General features: G+C 37.3%; 1 protein-coding gene across 3 annotated transcripts; it reads left to right on the top strand.

Moving 5' to 3' along the window:
* Window positions 1–5,794: 5,794 nt before the first annotated feature.
* LOC128218863 (monocarboxylate transporter 13-like) lies at window positions 5,795–23,582 on the top strand. Of its 3 annotated transcripts, none has more exons than XM_052926598.1 (6): window positions 5,795–6,121; window positions 12,287–12,465; window positions 14,509–14,604; window positions 20,149–20,292; window positions 20,657–21,388; window positions 22,251–23,582. In XM_052926598.1, the coding sequence occupies exons 2-6, from the start codon at window positions 12,366–12,368 to the stop codon at window positions 22,658–22,660; spliced, it is 1,482 nt and encodes a 493-aa protein (XP_052782558.1). In that variant the 5' UTR covers window positions 5,795–6,121; window positions 12,287–12,365; the 3' UTR covers window positions 22,661–23,582. The 3 variants fall into 3 exon arrangements, with proteins under 3 accessions (XP_052782558.1, XP_052782560.1, XP_052782561.1); XM_052926600.1 differs by lacking the exon at window positions 5,795–6,121 and adding an exon at window positions 11,670–11,814; XM_052926601.1 differs by lacking the exons at window positions 5,795–6,121; window positions 12,287–12,465; window positions 14,509–14,604 and adding an exon at window positions 16,481–16,512.
* Window positions 23,583–23,867: the final 285 nt, after the last annotated feature.

Raw genomic sequence — 23,867 nt, forward strand, 5'->3', positions numbered from 1 at the left:
TAGCCTTGTTTGGCACAATAAACAACTCTTATTCAATTCAATAAAGAAAAGGTCATCCTAAGGTGGGTTACAATTAATGAAACTGACTGTTCTTCTTTTCTTAATAAGTTTTTCGGTCAACAGTACACTATAAAATTTATAATGACAAAGCCTGGCTTCGTGGATGATGTTTGTTTTTGTCAATTGTGAATGATGGGTATTTTATTACCGGCATTCGAAATAAATATAAATACTACAAAACTCAACACAACATCCACACTTGAAAACTATAAATATCACTTACGTAGCTAAGCTATTATTATAAAGTGTTGTTGAATCACCATGTCGTATATATCGGATGGATAATTCAATTCCAGTAGCAGTAGTATTCAATACGGGTCTTAATTGGATCGATATAACTAATCGGATTACTCGATATAAGTAACTGACCTATACAGTGAATGGAGTCAACGGTGTATGACCATGACATTGACTTAGTTTCATATTGATAACCACCCCAGTGATCGGTATAATGCAAATGCATGATGTCTATCATTATTCCGGAATTCATGCCAAATATCAAAAGTATTATTTTTAGGCTTGGTAGAAAGATTGTGCTGTAAGTGAACTTTTGCAATGGTGGCAATCTGCGAATCTTGTTCAAATATGGGGTCATTTGAATCAATGGAGGTGCATGTATTGTCACCTCAGTTCAGTTTAAACTTATAAATTTTATGTTGTCTATGTTAAACGCCTTATATTAATCACTCTCGTTTGCATGATGATTCTTTTAGCTTTCACCATTATCTAGCTAAAATCCCGTGTAATGGTGAATAACGGTGTATCCCAATAGCGTGCTAGGATCCCATGTAAGGGTGAATAACGGTGTATCCCAATAGCGCGCTAGGATCCCGTGTAATGGTGAATAACGGTGTATCCCAATAGCGCGCTAGGATCCCGTGTAAGGGTGAATAACGGTGTATCCCAATAGCGTGCTAGGATCCCGTGTAATGGTGAATAACGGTGTATCCCAATAGCGTGCTAGGATCCCGTGTAAAGGTGAATAACGGTGTATCCAAATAGCGTGCTAGGATCCCGTGTAATGGCGAATAACGGTGTATCCCAAATAGCGCGCTATGATCCCGTGTAAAGGTGAATAACGGTGTATCCAAATAGCGCGCTAGGATCCCGTGTAAGGGTGAATAACGGTGTATCCCAATAGCGTGCTAGGATCCCGTGTAATGGTGAATAACGGTGTATCCCAATAGCGTGCTAGGATCCCGTGTAAAGGTGAATAACGGTGTATCCAAATAGCGTGCTAGGATCCCGTGTAATGGCGAATAACGGTGTATCCCAAATAGCGCGCTATGATCCCGTGTAAAGGTGAATCACGGTGTATCCCAATAGCGTGCCAGGATCACGTGTAAGGGTGAATCACGGTGTATCACAATAGCGTGCCAGGATCCCGTGTAAAGGTGAATAACAGTGTATCCAAATAGCGCGCTAGGATCCCGTGTAAGGGTGAATAACGGTGTATCCCAATAGCGTGCTAGGATCCCGTGTAAGGGTGAATAACATGTATCCCAAATAGCGTAAAAGGATCCCGTGTAAGGGTGAATCACGGTGTATCCCAATAGCGTGCTAGGATCACGTGTAAGGTTGAATCACGGTGTATCCCAATAGCGTGCTAGGATCCCGTGTAAGGGTGAATCACGGTGTATCCCAAATAGCGTAAAAGGATCCCGTGTAAGGGTGAATAACGGTGTATCCCAATAGCGTGCTAGGATCACGTGTAATGGTAAATCACGGTGTATCCCAAATAGCGTGCTAGATTCACGTGTAAGGGTGAATCACGGTGTATCCCAATAGCGTGCTAGGATCCTGTGTAAGGTTAAATCACGGTGTATCCCAAATAGCGTAAAAGGATCCCGTGTAAGGGTGAATAACGGTGTATCCCAAATAGCGTGCTAGGATCCCGTGTAAGGGTGAATAACGGTGTATCCCAATAGCGTGCTAGGATCCTGTATAAGGGTAAATCACGGTGTATCCCAAATAGCGTAAAAGGATCCCGTGTAAGGGTAAATAACGGTGTATCCCAATAGCGTGCTAGGATCCCGTTTAAGGGTGAATAACGGTGTATCCCAATAGCGTGCTAGGATCCTGTATAAGGGTGAATAACGGTGTATCCCAAATAGCGTAAAAGGATCCCGTGTAAGGGTAAATAACGGTGTATCCCAAATAGCGTGCTAGGATCCCGTGTAAGGGTGAATCACGGTGTATCCCAATAGCGTGCTAGGATCCTGTGTAAGGGTAAATCACGGTGTATCCCAAATAGCGTAAAAGGATCCCGTGTAAGGGTGAATAACGGTGTATCCCAATAGCGTGCTAGGATCCCGTGTAAGGGTGAATAACGGTGTATCCCAATAGCGTGCTAGGATCCTGTATAAGGGTAAATCACGGTGTATCCCAAATAGCGTAAAAGGATCCCGTGTAAGGGTGAATAACGGTGTATCCCAATAGCGTGCTAGGATCCCGTGTAAGGGTGAATCACGGTGTATCCCAATAGCGTGCTAGGATCCTGTGTAAGGTTAAATCACGGTGTATCCCAAATAGCGTAAAAGGGTCCCGTGTAAGGGTAAATAACGGTGTATCCCAAATAGCGTGCTAGGATCCCGTGTAAGGGTGAATCACGGTGTATCCCAATAGCGTGCTAGGATCCTGTGTAAGGGTAAATCACGGTGTATCCCAAATAGCGTAAAAGGATCCCGTGTAAGGGTGAATAAGGTGTATCCCAATAGCGTGCTAGGATCCTGTGTAAGGGTAAATCACGGTGTATCCCAAATAGCGTAAAAGGATCCCGTGTAAGGGTGAATAACGGTGTATCCCAATAGCGTGCTAGGATCCCGTTTAAGGGTGAATAACGGTGTATCCCAATAGCGTGCTAGGATCCTGTGTAAGGGTAAATCACGGTGTATCCCAAATAGCGTAAAAGGATCCCGTGTAAGGGTGAATAACGGTGTATCCCAAATAGCGTGCTAGGATCCCGTGTAAGGGTGAATCACGGTGTATCCCAATAGCGTGCTAGGATCACGTGTAAGGGTGAATAACAGTGTATCCCAATAGCGTGCTAGGATCCTGTGTAAGGGTGAATCACGGTGTATCCCAATAGCGTGCTAGGATCCCGTGTAAGGGTAAATAACGGTGTATCCCATTAGCGTGCTAGGATCACGTGTAAGGGTGAATAACAGTGTATCCCAATAGCGTGTTAGGATCCCGTGTAAGGATAAAGAATTGTTCCAAATACATCAAAAGTAATGCATTCATTCAAATCAAGATATTAACAAAAATTCATATGGTGCCAGGTGGTGGTGTTAGTAGTTTATACTCCGGGTCCCGGCGTTAGCACATTGAAGGGTCCCAGAGTGACAGTTCAACCACCGTACACCTATCCTGGGTAGAACCAGTACTAGGTGCCTTCACCTCTGCAAGGAACCGACAACTTCCGTACATGCCAGGGGCAGTGGTACAGTGCGAATGGTCGTAGAAAGGATTTCATAACCAATCACAACAGAGGTGACCTGGTCCGCCCGGGAATCGAACCCGGGTTGTCCGATTTAGAGTCCAACGCTCTACCGATTGAGCTAACCGGGCGGACTATGGTGCCAGGCCGCCAGTCTACCCTTTATATTATAGTTTCAATATTATCTGACTGCTGTACAGTAGGAAAAACAAGAAATAACGGCAATGACCCAATATACAAGGTCATGGAGGATTAATTAGAAAGCAGTATAAACTTAACAAGTACATATTAATTTATTGGTCTAGTTTTTGGACAAATTTCTTACTCAATAATATTCAGAGATTATTATTCGCTAAACTTTAGCGTAACTACAGAGGTTATGTTTGTGTCATGTTTCATTTCAATATAAAGTACCTTTTAAAGTTAAAGCAATATATTTGCGCAACGACTTAGGTTTGGTACTACATGTTTACAACATCAATGCAATTGTAATAACCTGACTTATTGCAATGATAAAAGACAGGGAAGTTATGTTGTTGTCAACAAATACTATTTTATGATTAACTACAGCATATGTATATACTTTACGGTGAAAGAAGCAACCACATTTACCACAATTATTAATATTGCTTAAATATGCCAAAAAGGATGAAAACATGTCGAAAACAATGGTTCTTATGAAGCATACCGAGTTGTATTTGATAGTAATTAGCTTAAAACACGGTATTTCTACCTTATGAGACTATAGTAGACCACAGTAAATATTTTAGCATTCACCAATCATTTAATATTTTTGCGTTTTCTGCTTTTAAATACACGGATACAAACTTGTTATCAGAAATTAATATTTTTCCATAAATGCATTATTTAGTAAGTAGTTAAAGGTTTATTAGTCAAAATTGATGCTTGATGCACATGTGTATGTATTGATTTTGATTAAGAGTGTCACGTTGAGTTTTAGGAGATTTTGGTTCAGCAGAAGTAAAGTTTAAGGAAATAAATAAAAAGTAAGCATCCCATTTCATTTCAAAACTTCGCCTAATAAGTGGTCGACTTAACTATTAACCAATTAAAATTATTTATTTCCTTTATTTCTTCGACATTACTTATACAGTATTTGATGGGTCGAAATCATTTGTCTGAAATCTAAGTTAAAACTGAAGTTAAACAGCTATCGCAGAATATTGCGATACTATCTATCAACCATGGCAGTGAGAAATTGGGTCCAAATGATCCAAATAGCCCCTTATTATCCCATGTAGGGGTGTTGAATGGGGCTTCCAAACAGCGCCCTATAATCATATGTAATTGGCCGTCCAAATAGCGCCTTATATGCCCATGTACGGGTATGGAATGGGGCGTCCGAATAGCGCCTTGTATTCCCATGTAGGGGTATGGAATGGGGCGTCCGAATAGCGCCTTATAAACCTATGTAAGGGCATGGAACGGGGCGTACAAATAGCGCCTTATACGCCCATGTAAAATGGGGCGTCCGAATAGCGCCTTTTTTCCATGTAAGGGCATGGAATGGGGCGTCCGAATAGCGCCTTATATTTCCATGTAAGGGTATGGAATGGGGCGTCCGAATAGCGCCTTATATTTCCATGTAAGGGCATGGAATGGAGCGTCCGAATAGCGCCTTATATTTCTATGTAAGTGCATGGAACGGGGCGTTCAAAAATCGTCTTATATTTTTATGTAAGGGTATGGAATGGGGCGTCCGAATAGCGCCTTATATTTTCATGTTAGGGTATGGAATGGGGCGTCCGGATAGCGCCTCATAATCCTATGTAAGTGCATGGAACGGGACTTTCAAAAATCGTCTTATATTCCTATGTAAGGGTATGGAATGGGGCGTCCGAATAGCGCCTTTTATTCTTATGTAAGGGTATGGAATGGGGCGTCCGAATAACTCCTTATAAGGGCATGGAATGGGGCGTCCGAATAGCGCCTTATATTCTCATGTAGGGGTATTGAATGGGGCTTCCAAACAGCGCCCTATAATCCTATGTAATGGGCCGTCCAAATGGCGCCTTAAGATTCCGTGAAAGGGTAAGGATGGTGAGTCCAAATAGCTTAAAAATTATTTATTAATTGAACGCGATATTTTTTTCAAATAGTGCCAGGCCGCCAGTCTACCCGTTGTATTATATTTTTCAATACTGATGTATAATAGGAATGATAATGCAATTACCATCTAACAACCATGGTAGTTCACTGGTTTACACGCGCCATTAATAATGTAAACTATTTTCATCTCCCTGTCGGTTTCTCATGATAGATTTGAATTGGGAATGCTGTTAAATCAAATTAATATATCTGAATATGAACTCTCAATAACTAGTGTCATACATGTTTACTCTCGCTACTCATGTTGATCAATGTAAGTTCAGCTGTGTGGGTTCTTTTGTCAACACAATTGAAAGGAATATGCAAATACGAATTGGGTTACGTCTGGTGCATGTGATTAATATCCGTGATAAATACATACATATAAGTATCTCAATTAATACAGGGAAAATAGATATAAATAGTAGTATCGCTTGAGTTTACCAGTGAAGGACAGACATGGATTTAAAATGATAAGGGTATATTGAAATATACACCTGTGATGAACACCAAGTAAGTATGTTTCTTGGTAGAAATGTATATGTCAAGACCGTTGTTTCTGTATATTATATAATATATATCTACATTTATGCTCTCAAATAACGGCTTAGGATGTTAAGAATGTACGCGCAGTCGCATAACATTTCTATTTCGTTTAGTGTTCCACTTTATAGTTTATAAACTACCAGCTTACTGGACCAGCTATTCTTTATAATTACCGATTCGTGAAATTTGAATAACGGCTGACTGCCCATTTATTGAAATAAATGTATTGGAAAACTTGAGGAATACTGCCGTCACACTGATAACAGGATTGCAACCATACACGTATTTTATAACAGAAAACGCAAAAAAAATATTAAATGATTGGTGAGTGCTAAAAGATTAACTGTGATCTACTATAGTCTCATAAGGTAGAAACACACACCTTCCTCTCAAGTTAAACTCTGTATCCTTAATAAGAACCATTGTTTTTACATTAATTCATCCTTTTTGGTATATTTAAACAATTGTATTAATTGTGGTGAATGTTATTTGGGAGTAAGAGTGCATCTTTAAATAAAGAAACATCTGTTTAAGCTGATAGCTGGAGCATGAGTTATATACGTTCAATGCGTGAAAAAAACAGACTTAAGAGAACAAAAACTCCACTGACTTAATTACAAACTGTGGACTAATACATTTTTTTAGTTATCTAAGATGCTGTTAAAAATATATCCAGTAAGGATCTTAAAGCTGCACTCTCACAAATTGAACGTTTTGACTTTTTTATTTTTGTCGTGGAACGACCCAATTTGTTCGAAAATGCCTGTAAACCAGTCATTTTTAAGACTGCTGAAAAAAATAGATCGCAGATTTTGTTTTGAAACGAGATTAATGTATAGATACATTTCTTGGTTTACCCTTCTGAACGTGTACCGAACGCAGGACTAAGCATACAGGCACAACGAAGTGTTAGTGCCATAAGCTGAATGCCCGTTGAATAGCTTAGCTTATAATAAGTGCAAGTAATTACAATCTACAAAACATTGTATTATTTTGTGTACATCGGAAAGCACCAATTATACACTGTTTGTTAGGTGAATCCGTGAAGTTCCTTAAGTTAAGTACATTCTTTGCATCGTTTATACATCAAAGTGTATAAAAGTACATCAATTTGGATACAGGGCTTTGAGCATGGGATGTTAAGTGTATTTCAAAGTAGAGTTATGGTACAGTAGTGAGCGGCTTGCCTGATGCTCGCTTCGTGAAACGGTAATAAAGACTAGGGTTAATGTGTTTCCATCTTGATTTAATAAGTGTTAACGAAACAAACTCCAAAGTCTGAAATAATATGTTTGTATTGTTTTGGTTCAGTTTTTGTTTACTTTTTATTTAATGGGGGAGGGGGTGGGTGGGGTTGCATATATTTACATGCGTGCTATTGATTTTGTTTATCAAATCAAACGTTATATACTACATTATGATTTATACAAGTACGCTTATAACATTTAAATCATCATGCAATTACTGCGAGCGCGAACGCGTTAAAAAGTGTCGGTTTTCATTTATAAGACGCTCAAAAAGATTCTATAGTCTTTCTCTTTACTCAGTGTCTTTGCCCTTGCAAATCGTTTTCCGTGACAGGAGAATGCCAATCAATAGTTACTGCACAATAATCACCAGATGGAATTTACATTAGAAAAACTCGCATACACTATGCGAATTGAATGAATGGCTGAAACGTTTTTGAATGTGTTTTTAATATTCTGGGAACTAAATCATTAAAAAATAACTATGTCAGACATCCATTTTGGCGACCTATAGAAAATAAAGCTGGCGTACCTCTGCCACAGCCAATGAAATTGTAGATAGGCAATCATTTAGGAATACACTAACTCCGCCCATTCTTAATCATTAAAAGTTACTTCATGTCATCTTACTATAACATATGTCTGTTTTGCTTTGTATTGTTTCAGGATAAATAAGTTGTTTATTTAAACCTGACTCAAGTACGTAAAAAATATCATTAAATCTGTATTGTCGTTATACAGTGTAAGCTTTTATGCGAAGTAAACTTCTATTATATTGGCTTGTAACTATGCTCTGCATTGGCCTAACCATGATTTCCAATCATCACAAACATACTCGCTATTGTCAAATGAAATGCCTGACCTTATAGGGGGATAGTTATTATATTAATCATTTAAATCTCAAGATGAGGATGAAGGATAAGTCTTATAATACATAATGCTGAATAACAATGTTAGGATTGACATAACTGACTTATAATTCTTTAATCATCAGTATGTCAATATAATAAATACTTTTGTTATTATGTTATCATGTTTTTCTTACGTATTTATGTAAATGTAAGCGTCAGATGTAAAGCCGTTAAATTTAAATATTTGTGCTAATAATAAACTCATTGATTGATTGATTGATTGATTGATTGATTGATAGATTGATTGATTGATTGATTGATTGGTTCATTGATTGGTTCATTGATTGATTGATTGATTGATTGATTGATTGATTGATTGATTGATTGATTGATCGGTGGAAAAAATCAAACACAAAATTGACCCACACAAAAATGCAAACACAAAACTTAGATATTCCTAGTGTCCTTATTATTATTATAATCATACCGCCTAATATCAAATAACAGTATTAAAATCTGCATGTCCGCTTTCAACCAACTGTAATAAAACTGCAAATAAAAGATAATTATTCAAAACGAGCGCTTAAATGAAAGAAAATAACTACTTTAGGTAAAAAATTCGGAATGAAAAAATCTTTTTATCGCATGCACTATTACACACTTAAAGCATTGCAAACTAAATGAATACAGAACATTTCATACTAAATGTCGCTCGTGCATTATATACTAAATGTCTCCCGTGCATTACATACTAAATGTCTACCGTGCATTACATACTAAATGTCTACCGTGCATTACATACTAAATGTCTACCGTGCATTACATACTAAATGTCTAACGTGCATTACATACTAAATGTCTACCGTGCATTACATACTAAATGTCTAACGTGCATTACATACTAAATGTCGCTCTTGCATTATATACTAAATGTCTCCCGTGCATTACATACTAAATGTCTACCGTGCATTACATACTAAATGTCTAACGTGCATTACATACTAAATGTCGCTCGTGCATTATATACTAAATGTCTCCCGTGCATTATATACTAAATGTCTAACGTGCATTACATACTAAACGTCTCAAGTGCATTACATACTAAATGTCGCTCGTGCATTACATACTAAATGTCTAACGTGCATTACATACTAAATGTCGCTTGTGCATTATATACTAAATGTCTCCCGTGCATTACATACTAAATGTCTCCCGTGCATTACATACTAAATGTCTAACGTGCATTACATACTAAATGTCGCTCGTGCATTATATACTAAATGTCTCCCGTGCATTACATACTAAATGTCGCTCGTGCATTACATACTAAATGTCTCCCGTGCATTACATACTAAATGTCGCTCGTGCATTACATACTAAATGTCTCCCGTGCATTACATACTAAAAGTCACTTGTGCATTACATCCTAAATGTCGCTTTTGCATTACATACTAAATGTCTCCCGTGCATTACATACTAAATGTCGCTCGTGTATTACATACTAAATGTCTCCCGTGCATTACATACTAAATATCGCCCGTGCATTACATACTAAATGTCGCTCGTGCATTACATACTAAATGTCTCCCGTGCATTACATACTAAATGTCTCCCGTGCATTACATACTAAATGTCTCCCGTACATTACATACTAAATGTCTCCCGTGCATTACATACTAAATGTCGCTCGTGCATTACATACTAAATGTCTCCCGTGCATTACATACTAAATGTCTCCCGTACATTACATACTAAATGTCTCCCGTACATTACATACTAAAAGTCTCCCGTGCATTACATACTAAATGTCGCTCGTGCATTACATACTAAATGTCACTTGTGCAATACACTTGCATTGCAAACTTTACGTGCATGATATACTAATATTGAGCGAATTTATCCATTATAAAAGCTATTCTAAAATACTTTCAGGATTTTTAGCAGAAATGCACCCAAATATGTTTACCAATTTAGTTTTTTAATGTCAAGGGCTATAATTACAATTCAAATAACGTATGGGTTGTGGAACTTCACTCTTCAGTCATTTTAACTCATATTTACCTTTTGACAGTTGTTCAAAATTCATGAAATAATAATAAGAGAGAACACGCTGTTTTTCAGCTCATTAAATCTTAACTATTTGTATAATATAACTGTATTTGGTCTGCAATTTCGATATCATGGAGTATAATAATGGTAAAATAAGTGTTTTCAGATGCGTTACCGGGAACACTTTTTAAACCAAAAACTACTTAATTAAAAATACAAATCATTAGTATATAAAGCATTATAGATTGTTTAGATATTCAGTAAGTCACGTGATATGCAAATTTAGTAATGACGTAGTGCGCACTAAATTTAGATTGTACGTAGGGCGTTTTTGTTGGTAGTAAACTGGTTTCGATTTTATATCGGTTTCACGAACTGTGTATTTGTTGTAACAGTTTCAAATAAAACCAAAACCAGTTTTAATAGTTTGTTAACGAAAACCGAAACCGTTTTTTGAAACGTACATTATCAATAACATGGCGGAGCTACTGAGCCACACAATTACTAATATAATCCTTTGCATTCAGCTCATTTGCCCATTGTAAGGCATTGTTATCTAAAAGATTGAGTTTCAACAAACGTGGTTGATCACTTTCCGCCATGTTGTTTTCGAAGTAAACTAGGTTTGGGATGGAACGAACCGATGAAACCGCCTCCGGTAGGGGTTTCGATAGTTTCACAAAACCATGCACTTGTTACTTAAAGCAAAACTATCAAAACCGGTTTCGTAACTGCTGAAACCATTGAAACCAAAACTGAAACTGGTTTGGTATCAACAAAAACGCCCTACGTATAATCTAAATTTAGTGCGCACTACGTTTACTACGATAATACTTTCGGTTTTGTTGCATTTTGTAATTGCATTTTTTATCATTCTTTGAGTTAAAAAGGTCAAAAATGTGAAGAGAAGAGATTTGGATAAACATATCAGTCTACATCACTAAAACATAATGGAACTTTAACTTTCAAGTGTCAACTTTCCACAGATTGCATATATTGTTTAAAGATCAGCAGAAAATGTTACAGCATCATCTGTAAACAATGATAAATAAATGTAATGTTCGTGTAATGTCAAACCTGCAGTTTAATTTTCACTTAAGTATAGTTCTATATCATTAACTAACCTGGGAAATAAAATTCACAATAATAAAAAAATATTGAGTTCATATGCTTAACACATAACTTTACATCACAAGAAAATTATTATACTACGTTGAATAGGCGACTGTCTAATCCTCATGTTCAAAATTCATTTCTATCAATAGAATCAAAACACTTAAGTAGGGCAACGTAACAACAAATAACTCGTTACAAATATACTCCGAGTTTCTAAGCTTGTTTACATATTATGAAATGAAAGCAGGAGTTATTACTTCTAGATGTTTAGCTCTAATACAATTTCGCTATGTTAACTACAGCGTGTTCGATTTTATTGACTTTTATTATAAGGCAAAACTACGAGTAACGATTAAGAGCTATTTTAATTGTGTTCATGCAACGAGGAGATTTAAAAGTAGGTAGAAATATAATGTTTACACTTTATTGGATGTGTATTAGTACATAATTTTATAATATATATTTGAATTTCGTGTTGTGGTAATTATCAATATGGTACGATTTTATTTCACTTGACATAGCAAAAATCTTCATAATTACAACAAAAATAAAAAAAGGATGTTAAATTGTTCACGGATTCTCGTCTGTAAGAATCTGCGAAATGAAGTTACAATTGGAGCATGTTGGTATTTGAGGGAAGTTATAAGATATCAATTACATTTTGGTATAAATTTATTCCTGATATCGGCTGATTCGAACGTTTTTTATATCTTGTTTTCACGTTTACGTTTACGTTTAAAAGGCGAATCAATATTAAATTAAAATACTTATTTAATACTTTCATAAAAATGAAGATTATTCACAAAAAAAACATTTTTATAAGATAGTGGAATATGAGATAAAAATTCACAATTAAATTATTGTTCCAGGACAAGTACATTTAGAAGAACGGGTTGACGTCATAGCGTGCGAAATCGTGACTGTAAATAGTGACGTAAAAAGTTCGTCATGCGTCCGTCTGATGACGTAGACAGGGGATGGGCATGGGTGGTTGCGGCTTGCTCGTTCGCTCTTCACGTGATGACGTATGGACTCGCTTGGAGCACAGGTAAGGACTTCCGGAATTACTAGGTTTAACAGTGGACAGATCAGCTCAGTTTGTATGATATTTTTATACATTGTAAGGAAATATTTAGACATTACTCAATTCTAATTGGTCCACAAATAAGTGTAAAAACTAAGTCATTGGACGGAAATAATAAGTTTCGAGATCACATTAATCGTACACCTCTTGTTTGTCTTTCAAACGTACTCCATGTGATTTTTTGGATGAGTTTGGTCTTCCAGGGGTATATCACGTGATATGTCTGGATGAGTTTGGTCTTTCATGGGTATATCACGTTATATTTCTGGATGAGTTTGGTCTTTCATGGGTATATCACGTTATATTTCTGGATGAGTTTGGTCTTTCATGGGTATATCACGTTATATTTCTGGATGAGTTTGGTCTTTCATGGGTATATCACGTTATATTTCTGGATGAGTGTGGTCTTTCATGGGTATATCACGTGATATGTCTGGATGAGTTTGGTCTTTAAGGGGTATATCACGTGATATTTCTGGATGAGTGTGGTCTTTCATGGGTATATCACGTGATATTTCTGGATGAGTTTGGTCTTTCATGGGTATATCACGTGATATTTCTGGATAAGTGTGGTCTTTCATGGGTATATCACATAATATCTCTGGATGAGTGTGGTTTTTCAGGTGTATATCACATGATATTTCTGGATGAGTGTGGTCTTTCAGGTGTATATCACATGATATTTCTGGATGAGTGTGGTCTTTCAGGTGTATATCACGTGATATTTCTGGATGAGTGTGGTCTTTCAGGGGTATATCACGTGATATTTCTGGATGAGTTTGGTCTTTCAGGGGTATATCACGTGATATTTTTGGATAAGTGTGGTCTTTCATGGGTATAGCACATAATATCTCTGGTTGGGTTTTGTCTTTTAGGGGTATATCACGTGATATTTCTGGATGAGTGTGGTCTTTCAGGGGTATATCACGTGATATTTCTGGATGAGTGTGGTCTTTCATGGGTATATCACATAATATCTCTGGATGAGTTTGGTCTTTCAGGGGTATATCACGTGATATTTCTGGATGTTTTAAGGTTTTCAGGGGTAAATAAATTGATATGTTTTTGGTCTTTCAAGGGTTTACCACGTGATACTTCTAGATTAGTCTGGTCTTTCAGTGGTAAACCAAGTGATATTCCTGGAGTTGCTTGGTTTCTTAGGGGTAAATCAAGTGATATTCGGATGAATATAGTCTTTCAGTGGTATATCACGTGATCATTCTCGATTTGTTTGGTCTTTAGGGGTATACCACATAATATTTCTAGATGCGTGTCGTCTTTCGGGGATATACCAAGTGATATATCTGAATGTGTTTGGCCTATCAGCGTATACCAATTAATGACTTTTGATGCGTTAGGTCTTTAAGGAGGCTACCACGTAAGTTTGCTATATCTGTATGGTCTTACCAGTTTATACCAAGTGATATAACTGGATGCGTTTGGTCCTTAAGGGGTAAATCCAGTGATACATTAACGTTGTTGGTCTTTAGGGGTAAATCCAGTGATACATTGAACGTTGTTGGTCCTTTAGGGGTAAATCCAGTTATACATTGAACGTTGTTGGTCCTTTAGGGGTAAATCCAGTGATACATTGAACGTTGTTGGTCTTTTAGGGGTAAATCCAGTGATACATTGAACGTTGTTGGTCTCAGGGGTATACATTGTGATATTTTGTGATGAGTTTGGTATTTCCGTCGTATACCAAGTGATATTTCTGGATGTTTTTTTTGTTGTTGTGTTTTTTCAGCGGTAAATCATGTGATATTTGTGAATCCTTCGGTCTTTAATGGGTATACCACGTAATAGTGCTTGATGTCTATCAGGGGAAATTCAAGTGATATGGTAGTTCAGTGGTAAACAAGGCGATATTTATAGATGAATTTGGTTTTTCTAGGGTATTCTGTAAGTGTTTGGTTATTTAGTGGAACAGCAAGTGATATTTCTGGATGTTTTGGTCTTTTAGGGGTAAAACAAGTTATATTTTTTGGATGAATTTTGAATTTTCAGGTGTATACCAAGTGATATTCCTGGAAGCGTTTGTTCAACCGAAGTCAGTCACGGCCTGGGCAGGCTCGCTCCCAACTGCTGTCATGTATGCTATAGGTATGTTTGTAATATATGCATCTGGGCAGGTTCGCTCCCACCTGCTGTCATGTATGCTAGGTATGTTTGTAATAACTGCATCTGGGCAGGTTCGCTCCCAACTGCTGTCATGTATGCTAGGTATGTTTGTAATATATGTATCTGGGCAGGTTCGCTCCCAACTGCTGTCGTGCATGCAATAGGTATGTTTGTAATATATGTACCTTGGCAGGTTCGCTCCAAACTGCTGTCATGTATGCTATAGGTATGTTAGTAATATATGTATCTGGGCAGGTTCGCTCCCAACTGCTGTCATGTATGCTAGGTATGTTAGTAATATATGTACCTGGGCAGGTTCGCTCCCAACTGCTGTCATGTATGCTATAGGTATGTTTGTAATATATGTACCCGGGCAGGTTCGCTCCCAACTGCTGTCATGTATGCTATAGGTATGTTAGTAATATATGTACCTGGGCAGGTTCGCTCCCAACTGATGTCGTGTATGCAATAGGTATGTTAGTAATATATGTATCTGGGCAGGTTCGCTCTCAACTGCTGTCATGTATGCAATAGGTATGTTAGTTATATATGTACCTTGGCAGGTTCGCTCCCAACTGCTGTCATGTATGCTATAGGTATGTTAGTAATATATGTACCTTGGCAGGTTCGCTCCCAACTGATGTCGTGCATGCAATAGGTATGTTTGTAATATATGTACCCGGGCAGGTTCGCTCCCAACTGCTGTCATGTATGCAATAGGTATGTTTGTAATATATGAACCTCGGCAGGTTCGCTCCAAACTGCTGTCATGTATGCTATAGGTATGTTAGTAATATATGTACCTTGGCAGGTTCGCTCCCAACTGCTGTCATGTATGCAATAGGTATGTTAGTAATATATGTACCTTGGCAGGTTCGCTCCCAACTGATGTTGTGCATGCAATAGGTATGTTTGTAATATATGTACCCGGGCAGGTTCGCTCCAAACTGCTGTCATGTATGCTAGGTATGTTTGTAATATATGTATCTGGGCAGGTTCGCTCCCAACTGATGTCATGTATGCTAGGTATGTTTGTAATATATGTATCTGGGCAGGTTCGCTCCCAACTGCTGTCATGTATGCTATAGGTATGTTAGTAATATATGTACCTGGGCAGGTTCGCTCCCAACTGATGTCGTGTATGCAATAGGTATGTTAGTAATATATGTATCTGGGCAGGTTCGCTCTCAACTGCTGTCATGTATGCAATAGGTATGTTAGTTATATATGTACCTTGGCAGGTTCGCTCCCAACTGCTGTCATGTATGCTATAGGTATGTTAGTAATATATGTACCTTGGCAGGTTCGCTCCCAACTGATGTCGTGCATGCAATAGGTATGTTTGTAATATATGTACCCGGGCAGGTTCGCTCCCAACTGCTGTCATGTATGCAATAGGTATGTTTGTAATATATGAACCTCGGCAGGTTCGCTCCAAACTGCTGTCATGTATGCTATAGGTATGTTAGTAATATATGTACCTTGGCAGGTTCGCTCCCAACTGCTGTCATGTATGCAATAGGTATGTTAGTAATATATGTACCTTGGCAGGTTCGCTCCCAACTGATGTTGTGCATGCAATAGGTATGTTTGTAATATATGTACCCGGGCAGGTTCGCTCCAAACTGCTGTCATGTATGCTAGGTATGTTTGTAATATATGTATCTGGGCAGGTTCGCTCCCAACTGCTGTCATGTATGCTAGGTATGTTTGTAATATATGTATCTGGGCAGGTTCGCTCCCAACTGATGTCATGTATGCTATAGGTATGTTAGTTATATATGTACCTGGGCAGGTTCGCTCCCAACTGCTGTCATGTATGCTATAGGTATGTTAGTCATATATGTACCTTGGCAGGTTCGCTCCCAACTGCTGTCATGTATGCTATAGGTATGTTTGTAATATATGTACCTGGGCAGGTTCGCTCCCAACTCTTGTCAAGTATGCTTTGTTTGGGTTATCTGTATATATTTTTAAGCAGGTTCGCTCCCAACTGCTGTTATGTATGCTGTTTGTAGGTACATGTATATCACAATAACAGAAATGCCCTGAAGAACATGATGCGAAACCGATAAAAATATCAAACAGAATTAATTCATGTGATGTCGTTCACTTTTTATTCATTATTCACTTTGTCTTCCAATTTAACTCATGTTGTGTTTCTTTTTAAAACCGGTTTACCATTTTGATTTCTAACTTTAAGTTCTTATATATTTATATATAGTGATTTCAAGTTTTCCTTTAATGGACCTTTTATCCTGAATGCCTATTTATTTCATATTTTGAAAAAACCGAATTTATGGTTGATGAGAAATGTACACTGCATTATTTTCCTTGTATTGTAAGTTGATATTCATGCATAAGCCTATTTGTATCGTGGTTTTAAGAAATTATGAAAGCGTTGAAAGTAAAAGTGTATTGTTGCAGCAAGTGTGCACATGTAATTGAAATTTGAACATTATGTAGCAAAGCTCCTGAATTACACATTAAACGAATTTATTCAATAGGATCACGAGCGACTATTGTGATTAAGTTCATTCAATTTGTATAACATTAAGTATAGCCAACTTACATAGGAAGGAGACTCGACTGTACCTTACCCAAATAAACGGCGATACATGTTTTTGCCGAATGTTTCCATCGATTCCATTATCATAACTAAGTGTTCAGAAAAAGTCTACAAAATCAGGCTTATTTCTAGAAATTGGTAAGCAAGTTGATAGCTCAAATTCCTTCGTAAACCTACTGTTTAAATAAGAGATAAAACTTATTTCACTCTCTCCCCGCCATTCTGTTTGTTTGGGAAAGGCACAGTCAATTTTCTCCCACAATTATGACGTGACGGCCTATTATTCGAAATACCGCCCAAGAATTACTTGGATATGATTTGTTTGTTTGCAGCGATGTCGACCTTTGAATCTTTGACCTAAATGTGAGACTGTAGTTATTATAACATGCAAGTTTGACTCCAGGGGCTGTATTCAATTAGCACCTTAGATTGAACTTAAATTTAATATTAGAAACTGAGTTTTTTGGCCTGTATATTTAATTGACCAATAGGTTGAATGGCATCACTGAGGTATGTCTGAGGAAAAGGATAAGATCGATATTAAATACTGGCCCTGGCCCATGGAGATCCTCCCGGTTAGCTCAATCGGTAGAGCGTTGGACTATGAATCGCACAACTCGGGTTCGATTCCCGGGCGGACCAGGGTACTTTTGTTGTGATTAGTTATGATCTCCTTTCTACGACTATTCGCACTGTACCACTGCCCCTGACAACAGAATTTTCAGTTCCTTGCAGAGGCGAAGGCACCTAGTACTGGTTAACCGCCTGATAGTCTGTCCAGGATAGGTGTGCGGTGGTTGAACTGTCACTCTGGGACCCTTCAATGTGCTCATGCCGGGACCCGGAGTATAAACTACTACGCCACCACGGCCCTGGCCAATACTTCTCGATACATCTTAAGCATCACGGGCTTAAGTGTCTTATTTCATTTAACCAAATTACTTACTTTAACTTGATTTTACAACATAAAATTAGTTTATCGTGAATATCATATTAAAGAGTTTCTTGTAAAAGTCTCAAAACTCCTTAAAAAATAAAGAAATAATACAACAAATATACAAAAAAAAATGATTCTGTTATAAGGGGCTAAGGAATGGTGGAGTAAATTGGGGACATAATTATTATCATGAATATTTTACGATCAAATTTTCGATGTTCGAATCTTTAACTCTTGGTTGTAATTTGAAGTGTTTCTTTAAAATAAAGCAAAGCTAGAGATAAATGCATAAAGTGAAGTTAAATTTTGTATTCAATTTCTGACACTTTCTCAAGTATTCGACTGAATTTCTTAATATGTTTTCGTGCGTATTGTAAAGATGGCAGTAAGATAGTCCATGTAGTTATACTATGAAAGATGCACTCTTACTCCCAAATAAGATTTACCAAAATTAATACAATTGTTTTGATATACAAAAAAAGGATGAATAAATGTCGAAAACAATGGTTCTTATGAAGGAAACCGAGTTTAATTTAAAAGAAATGTGCAGAAAACATTGTATTTCTACCTTATGAGACTAAATTGATCACAGTAAATCTTTTAGTACTCACCATGCATTTTATATTTTGCGTTTTCAGCTATTAAATACACGGTTACAATTTTGTTATCAGTAATAAATATGCTCCATAAATGCATAATTTAGTAAGAAGTTAAAGGTGTATCACTCAAAATGTATGTTTGTTATACATGTGTATGTATTGATTTTGAATAAGAGTGTCACTGTAAGAACAATTAACTTTCTCCGTTAAGGTCAATGTACTGCGTTATCACATTTCTAACCACTTAGATATGTGAACAACGTTCAAGTACTCGATAATTGCCCTATATTTTTAAAGGACACCTTAGTGCAATAACTCAATAACTGCATATAGAAATAGAAGCAGATATTGAGTTAATGCACTAAGGTGACGAATTTAATGTATGTACTCGGAAAACATTCATATGTGCAGTTACCTAAATCTAAATGTTTGGCAAAACAAATTATGATAACTTTCAATACCATCTTTTCATTGAATGTCTAGTTCACAATTCTGAGTGTTATCCATATTTTGAGAACATTTCATTGATCCTTGCGTCTTTTAACAAGTCAAGGTCAAAGGTTGTGACTGACTGGCTTGTCCCAGTAATTGTTTATTCATCATTGTAAGTATTTCGAAATGTGTTTGCTGATTTATACGGTTGCATTCGCTTGTGAGCACTAACTTGAAACCTATATAATTCACACACATTCATAACCCTTGAGGTAATATTTGTGAGCTTCATTAAATCCATCATAGCTGTTTTTTCTAAGGCACAGCTACATTAAACGCTAAAAGTACTGTTGTCAAATGCACACCACATTTATCTCGATGCACGTCAAGGATTAAACCATAAAATGTGTGCAACAGCTCACAGCGATGAAGCTTTACTGTAAAGGCAAGCCAAAGATCAAACAAGCGTTAAACTCCTTCGTATAGTGGACCGGTGGTTTGATCGTGTAGATATTTGATGAAATATAGATTACACATATTCTGGAAAACATCATTTGATTGTTGGCGCGGAACGATTCCCTAGACACATACATTAAATATGTGTTTTGTCAGAGTAAATGAACTCCGAAAGCTAAATCACGTATATCCTCATGGCATAGACAATTTGTTCTCCTCAGATGTATATATAACAATCAATAAACTTTTATACATTTGCAGTAAAATAATATCACTTGTACGCTAAACTCCTCGGGCGAACATCTGTCGTAGGACCACAGATGATCAGCATTGTTAACGTTAAGGAAGAGATTTGCGCTGCATACATTTTTGACAAGAATATTATGTGTTTGTATGTTCTTTATCAATAATAGTAAATACAGTGAAAACATTTTGTGTTTCCTATGGGCATCCCCCTACATTGACCATTGTGAAACCTACTTTAAAAGTGGCATTCATTACAAGTCCTTTATTTGTTTCTTTCATTTGTTCAGGTCCCATTGCGAGTATGCTGTCCATCAAGTACGGGTTCCGTCCAGTCATTATTGGTGGTGGCCTGCTAACTAGTGCCGGCTTGTGTCTCAGCTACTTTGCTACATCGCTTTACTATCTCTTTTTTACATTCGGTTTGCTTACTGGTAAGCTTAGATCGTTTTTTCGTTATATTTATTTATTATATGCCTATCAAATTCCTTTTCTATATCCAACAGTGAAACTACAGCACGCCGTATCATGATACTGTCGTTTTCTGATTCTATCTCTTTTTTACATTCGGTTCGCTTACTGGTAAGCTTAGATCGTTTTTTCGTAATATTTATTTTTTTAATAACTGCTGATCGTTTTAATAAAGACTTTAATTTTGAATTTATATGAGATGAGTTGTAAGACATAATTTGGTCGTTTAAGACATATTTTTGTCCAAGGTTTGCTTGGAATACTATGTTGAAGTATTATTAAAAATGTAAATTTAACCAACTAATTGTTCAATGATTTGCATTTTAGGAGCAGGTCTTGGTATTGTCTACATTCCGTCTATCTCAGCCATATCATACTACTTCGACGAAAAGGTCACTCTTGCATCCGGTATCGCAGCTTCCGGCGTTGGCGTTGGTAACATCGTGTATCCTGCTCTTATCCGCTGGCTTGTGAATAAGTATGACTGGAAACAGAGCTTTCTTATACTTGGCGCTCTTTCACTGCATATATGTGTATTCGGTGCCTTGATAAAACCCGTAAAACGATTAGAGATTACTGAAAAACAGCCAATTTTGGATATAACTCCATTTAAAAAGAAAGGGTACGTGTTGCTGTGTGTAAATGTGTTCTTATATTGTTGCGGGATATCGGCTCTGTACGTACATTTAGTTGCGCATGCGGAAACGATCGGGTTTGACGCGGACCATAGCGCCGCTCTCATATCAGGACTTGGATTAGCGAACCTAATAGGACGCTTTGCGTATGGCGCTATTGCTCAACACCCAAGATGCAATGCTTTTGTTCTCTATGGCGGATCGTTTATTTTGTCTGGGATATTCATATGTCTTATACCTGCAACGACCAATTACTGGGTAATTTTGATATTTGCACTGTGTTTTGGGCTGCTCTCTGGGTGTTTTGGAACACTTTTAGTCCCCATACTTATCAGCCTTTTAGGCCTTCACAGATTTGCCAATGGATACGGATGCCTTTTAATCTTCATGGCGGCAGGTCAACTAATCGGAGCTTTTTTAGCAGGTAAGATTATGCAATGTATTACTTTATTATTTTTATTATAAGTTGACTATGAGGGGTACTAACCGTATGGATAGTTATGACGGATTGCGTATTGCAGTCGTATTATCAAATAAAAATATTAGTTTGTTGCAATGTTGATTGCTTCCGTGATTGTCACAATATTGTACTCAGTGATCTCCCCTGACTAGAGTGGAAGATCTCTGCAACATCGTTCGAAATGACATTAAAGTAGTACGAAGAGTTGCTTTTGAAACTATTTTTTGAACATGTATTTATGCAAAATTTTATAAACTTCATGAAATGACTTTGTTTTCGAAGTTAAAAACAGTATTGATTTCTTTCAAACAGAATACAATTTTTACTTGTTGAATGAAAAATCACGTGGTGTTGAGCATCATTACGTGATTTGCATGTTGGTAGTAATTACTGTACGACAAAAGGATGTTCTGTCAATGATAACTGTACGAACTACGGAAAGAATGAACTGCACATATCAAAAATATCCAAATTAGGAACGAGACGAGAGCAACTCCAAAAACTTCAGTTTAGTTCACAACGTTTTACCAGATTCGGAACGCTGATCATGCTATATTACCTGACTTGACCTTTTCCATCAAACGGTATATGTACCCAACTATCATCAAACTTCAGATCATCAAGAATCAGATATTCTCACTCTTTCTATTTCTGTTTTCATCCATGCTCTCTTCGTTCATTCTTTTTTTTTTCTTTTTTCCATAACCATCATGTTCATATACAAACACACACGCATTCTTTGGTTCCCTTTAGATATTTTCTGCATGTATTTTTGTCCATGTTATTTATACTGCAGAGTTATCACTTTACCTTTTAAAACTTTCAGGTGCAATGTACGATTTCACTGGAACCTACACGTTCGCCTTTGTAGTAGGAGGTGCATTGGCCATTGTCAGTGGTTTCGTCATGATTCAACCATATTGTTACGTAAAGCATCAAAACAAACATGACGTCATCGGTGAAATTGAGGTGGAAGAAAAGAACGCTCTTGCAGACTCAGTTGATTTCAACCCGCTGTCTTTCAGATCACACAGGGATATTATTAACATGACAGTGTCGCTTGAAAGTCTTTCAGCTGTGAAAAGAATATTGGACATACAGAGGTCAAGGTTATCTTTAAATGTGCCGAAAAACAACGTGGACATGAATGGTGTAGCAAAGTTAAGAAACCGCGGCAAGCCGGTAAATAAGGCTGTGCAGGCTCTTAAAGTGTTCGGCTCAACCGACACCGTATAACTGGTTCGCTCAAACAGGTTAGGCTCAACCGACACTGTATAGCCGGTTCGCACAAACAGGTTAGGCTCAACTGACACTGTATTGCTGGTTCGATCAAACAGGTCAGCCTCAACCGACACTGTATAGCCGGTTCGCACAAACAGGTTAGGCTCAACTGACACTGTATTTCTGGTTCGGTCAAACAGGTCAGCCTCAACCGACACTGTATTGCTGGTTCGCTCAAACAGGGTTGGCTTAACCGATATTGTATAACTGGGTCGCTCAAACAGGTTTGGCTCAACCGACACTGTATAGCCGGTTCGCTCAAACATGTTCGGCTTAACCGATATTGTATAACTGGGTCGCTAAAACAGGTTAGGCTCAACCGACACTGTATAGCCGGTTCGCTCAAACATGTTTGGCTTAACCGATATTGTATAACTGGGTCGCTAAAACAGGTTAGGCTCAACCGACACTGTATAGCCGGTTTGCTCAAATATGTTTGGCTTAACCGACGTTGTTGAGCTGATTCGCTCAAACAGGCTTGGTTCAACCGACGCGTCATAGCTGATCTGCTCAATTTGCTTAAATAGATTGTCAGGGAATGTTCGATAAAGTGTTACATGTGTCTTAAACTTACATGTTTATTATTAAAGGTTTTATTTTTGTACTACATGAATTTGTTTTTAACCTTTAGGTTACCAATTTTCAAAATGGATCTGCAATATAGCTTACAAACGTTTAGCTCAATTTTCATATATTTTATAATGTGATATATTGGATTGTATAAGTGATTTATAACATTGAAATATGCTACGTTGACCAGTGTTACATTTACGTAGAGTTGATTGCATTATGTACCCTTGATATTTGTTTGCTTTTACTTATTTAATATTGCATTGTTAAACAGTGATTTAAATATATATTTATAAATGCGTTCCACACTAAAATGCATTTGCTTACATCTTTTGATGATGATCACTATGGTTTACATACCGTCAAGTTATCTAAGTCATGAAAAACACACTCACAAAGACAGAAATGACGTACGTTCTTGCTATATGATGACAAGCACTGGCAATGATAATATCTCAACATTCTGTATATAAACACGGACATCAATAAGTTGTCTACACCGCGTATTCATATCATACATGATAAAAACAACAATCAACAAAGCCTAACAGCAGAGAACTTTAACAAGTTTCATAGACGAGGCACTCTGATA

This window comes from Mya arenaria, chromosome 15 (assembly GCF_026914265.1).
Source record: "Mya arenaria isolate MELC-2E11 chromosome 15, ASM2691426v1".
NCBI lineage: Eukaryota > Metazoa > Mollusca > Bivalvia > Myida > Myidae > Mya > Mya arenaria.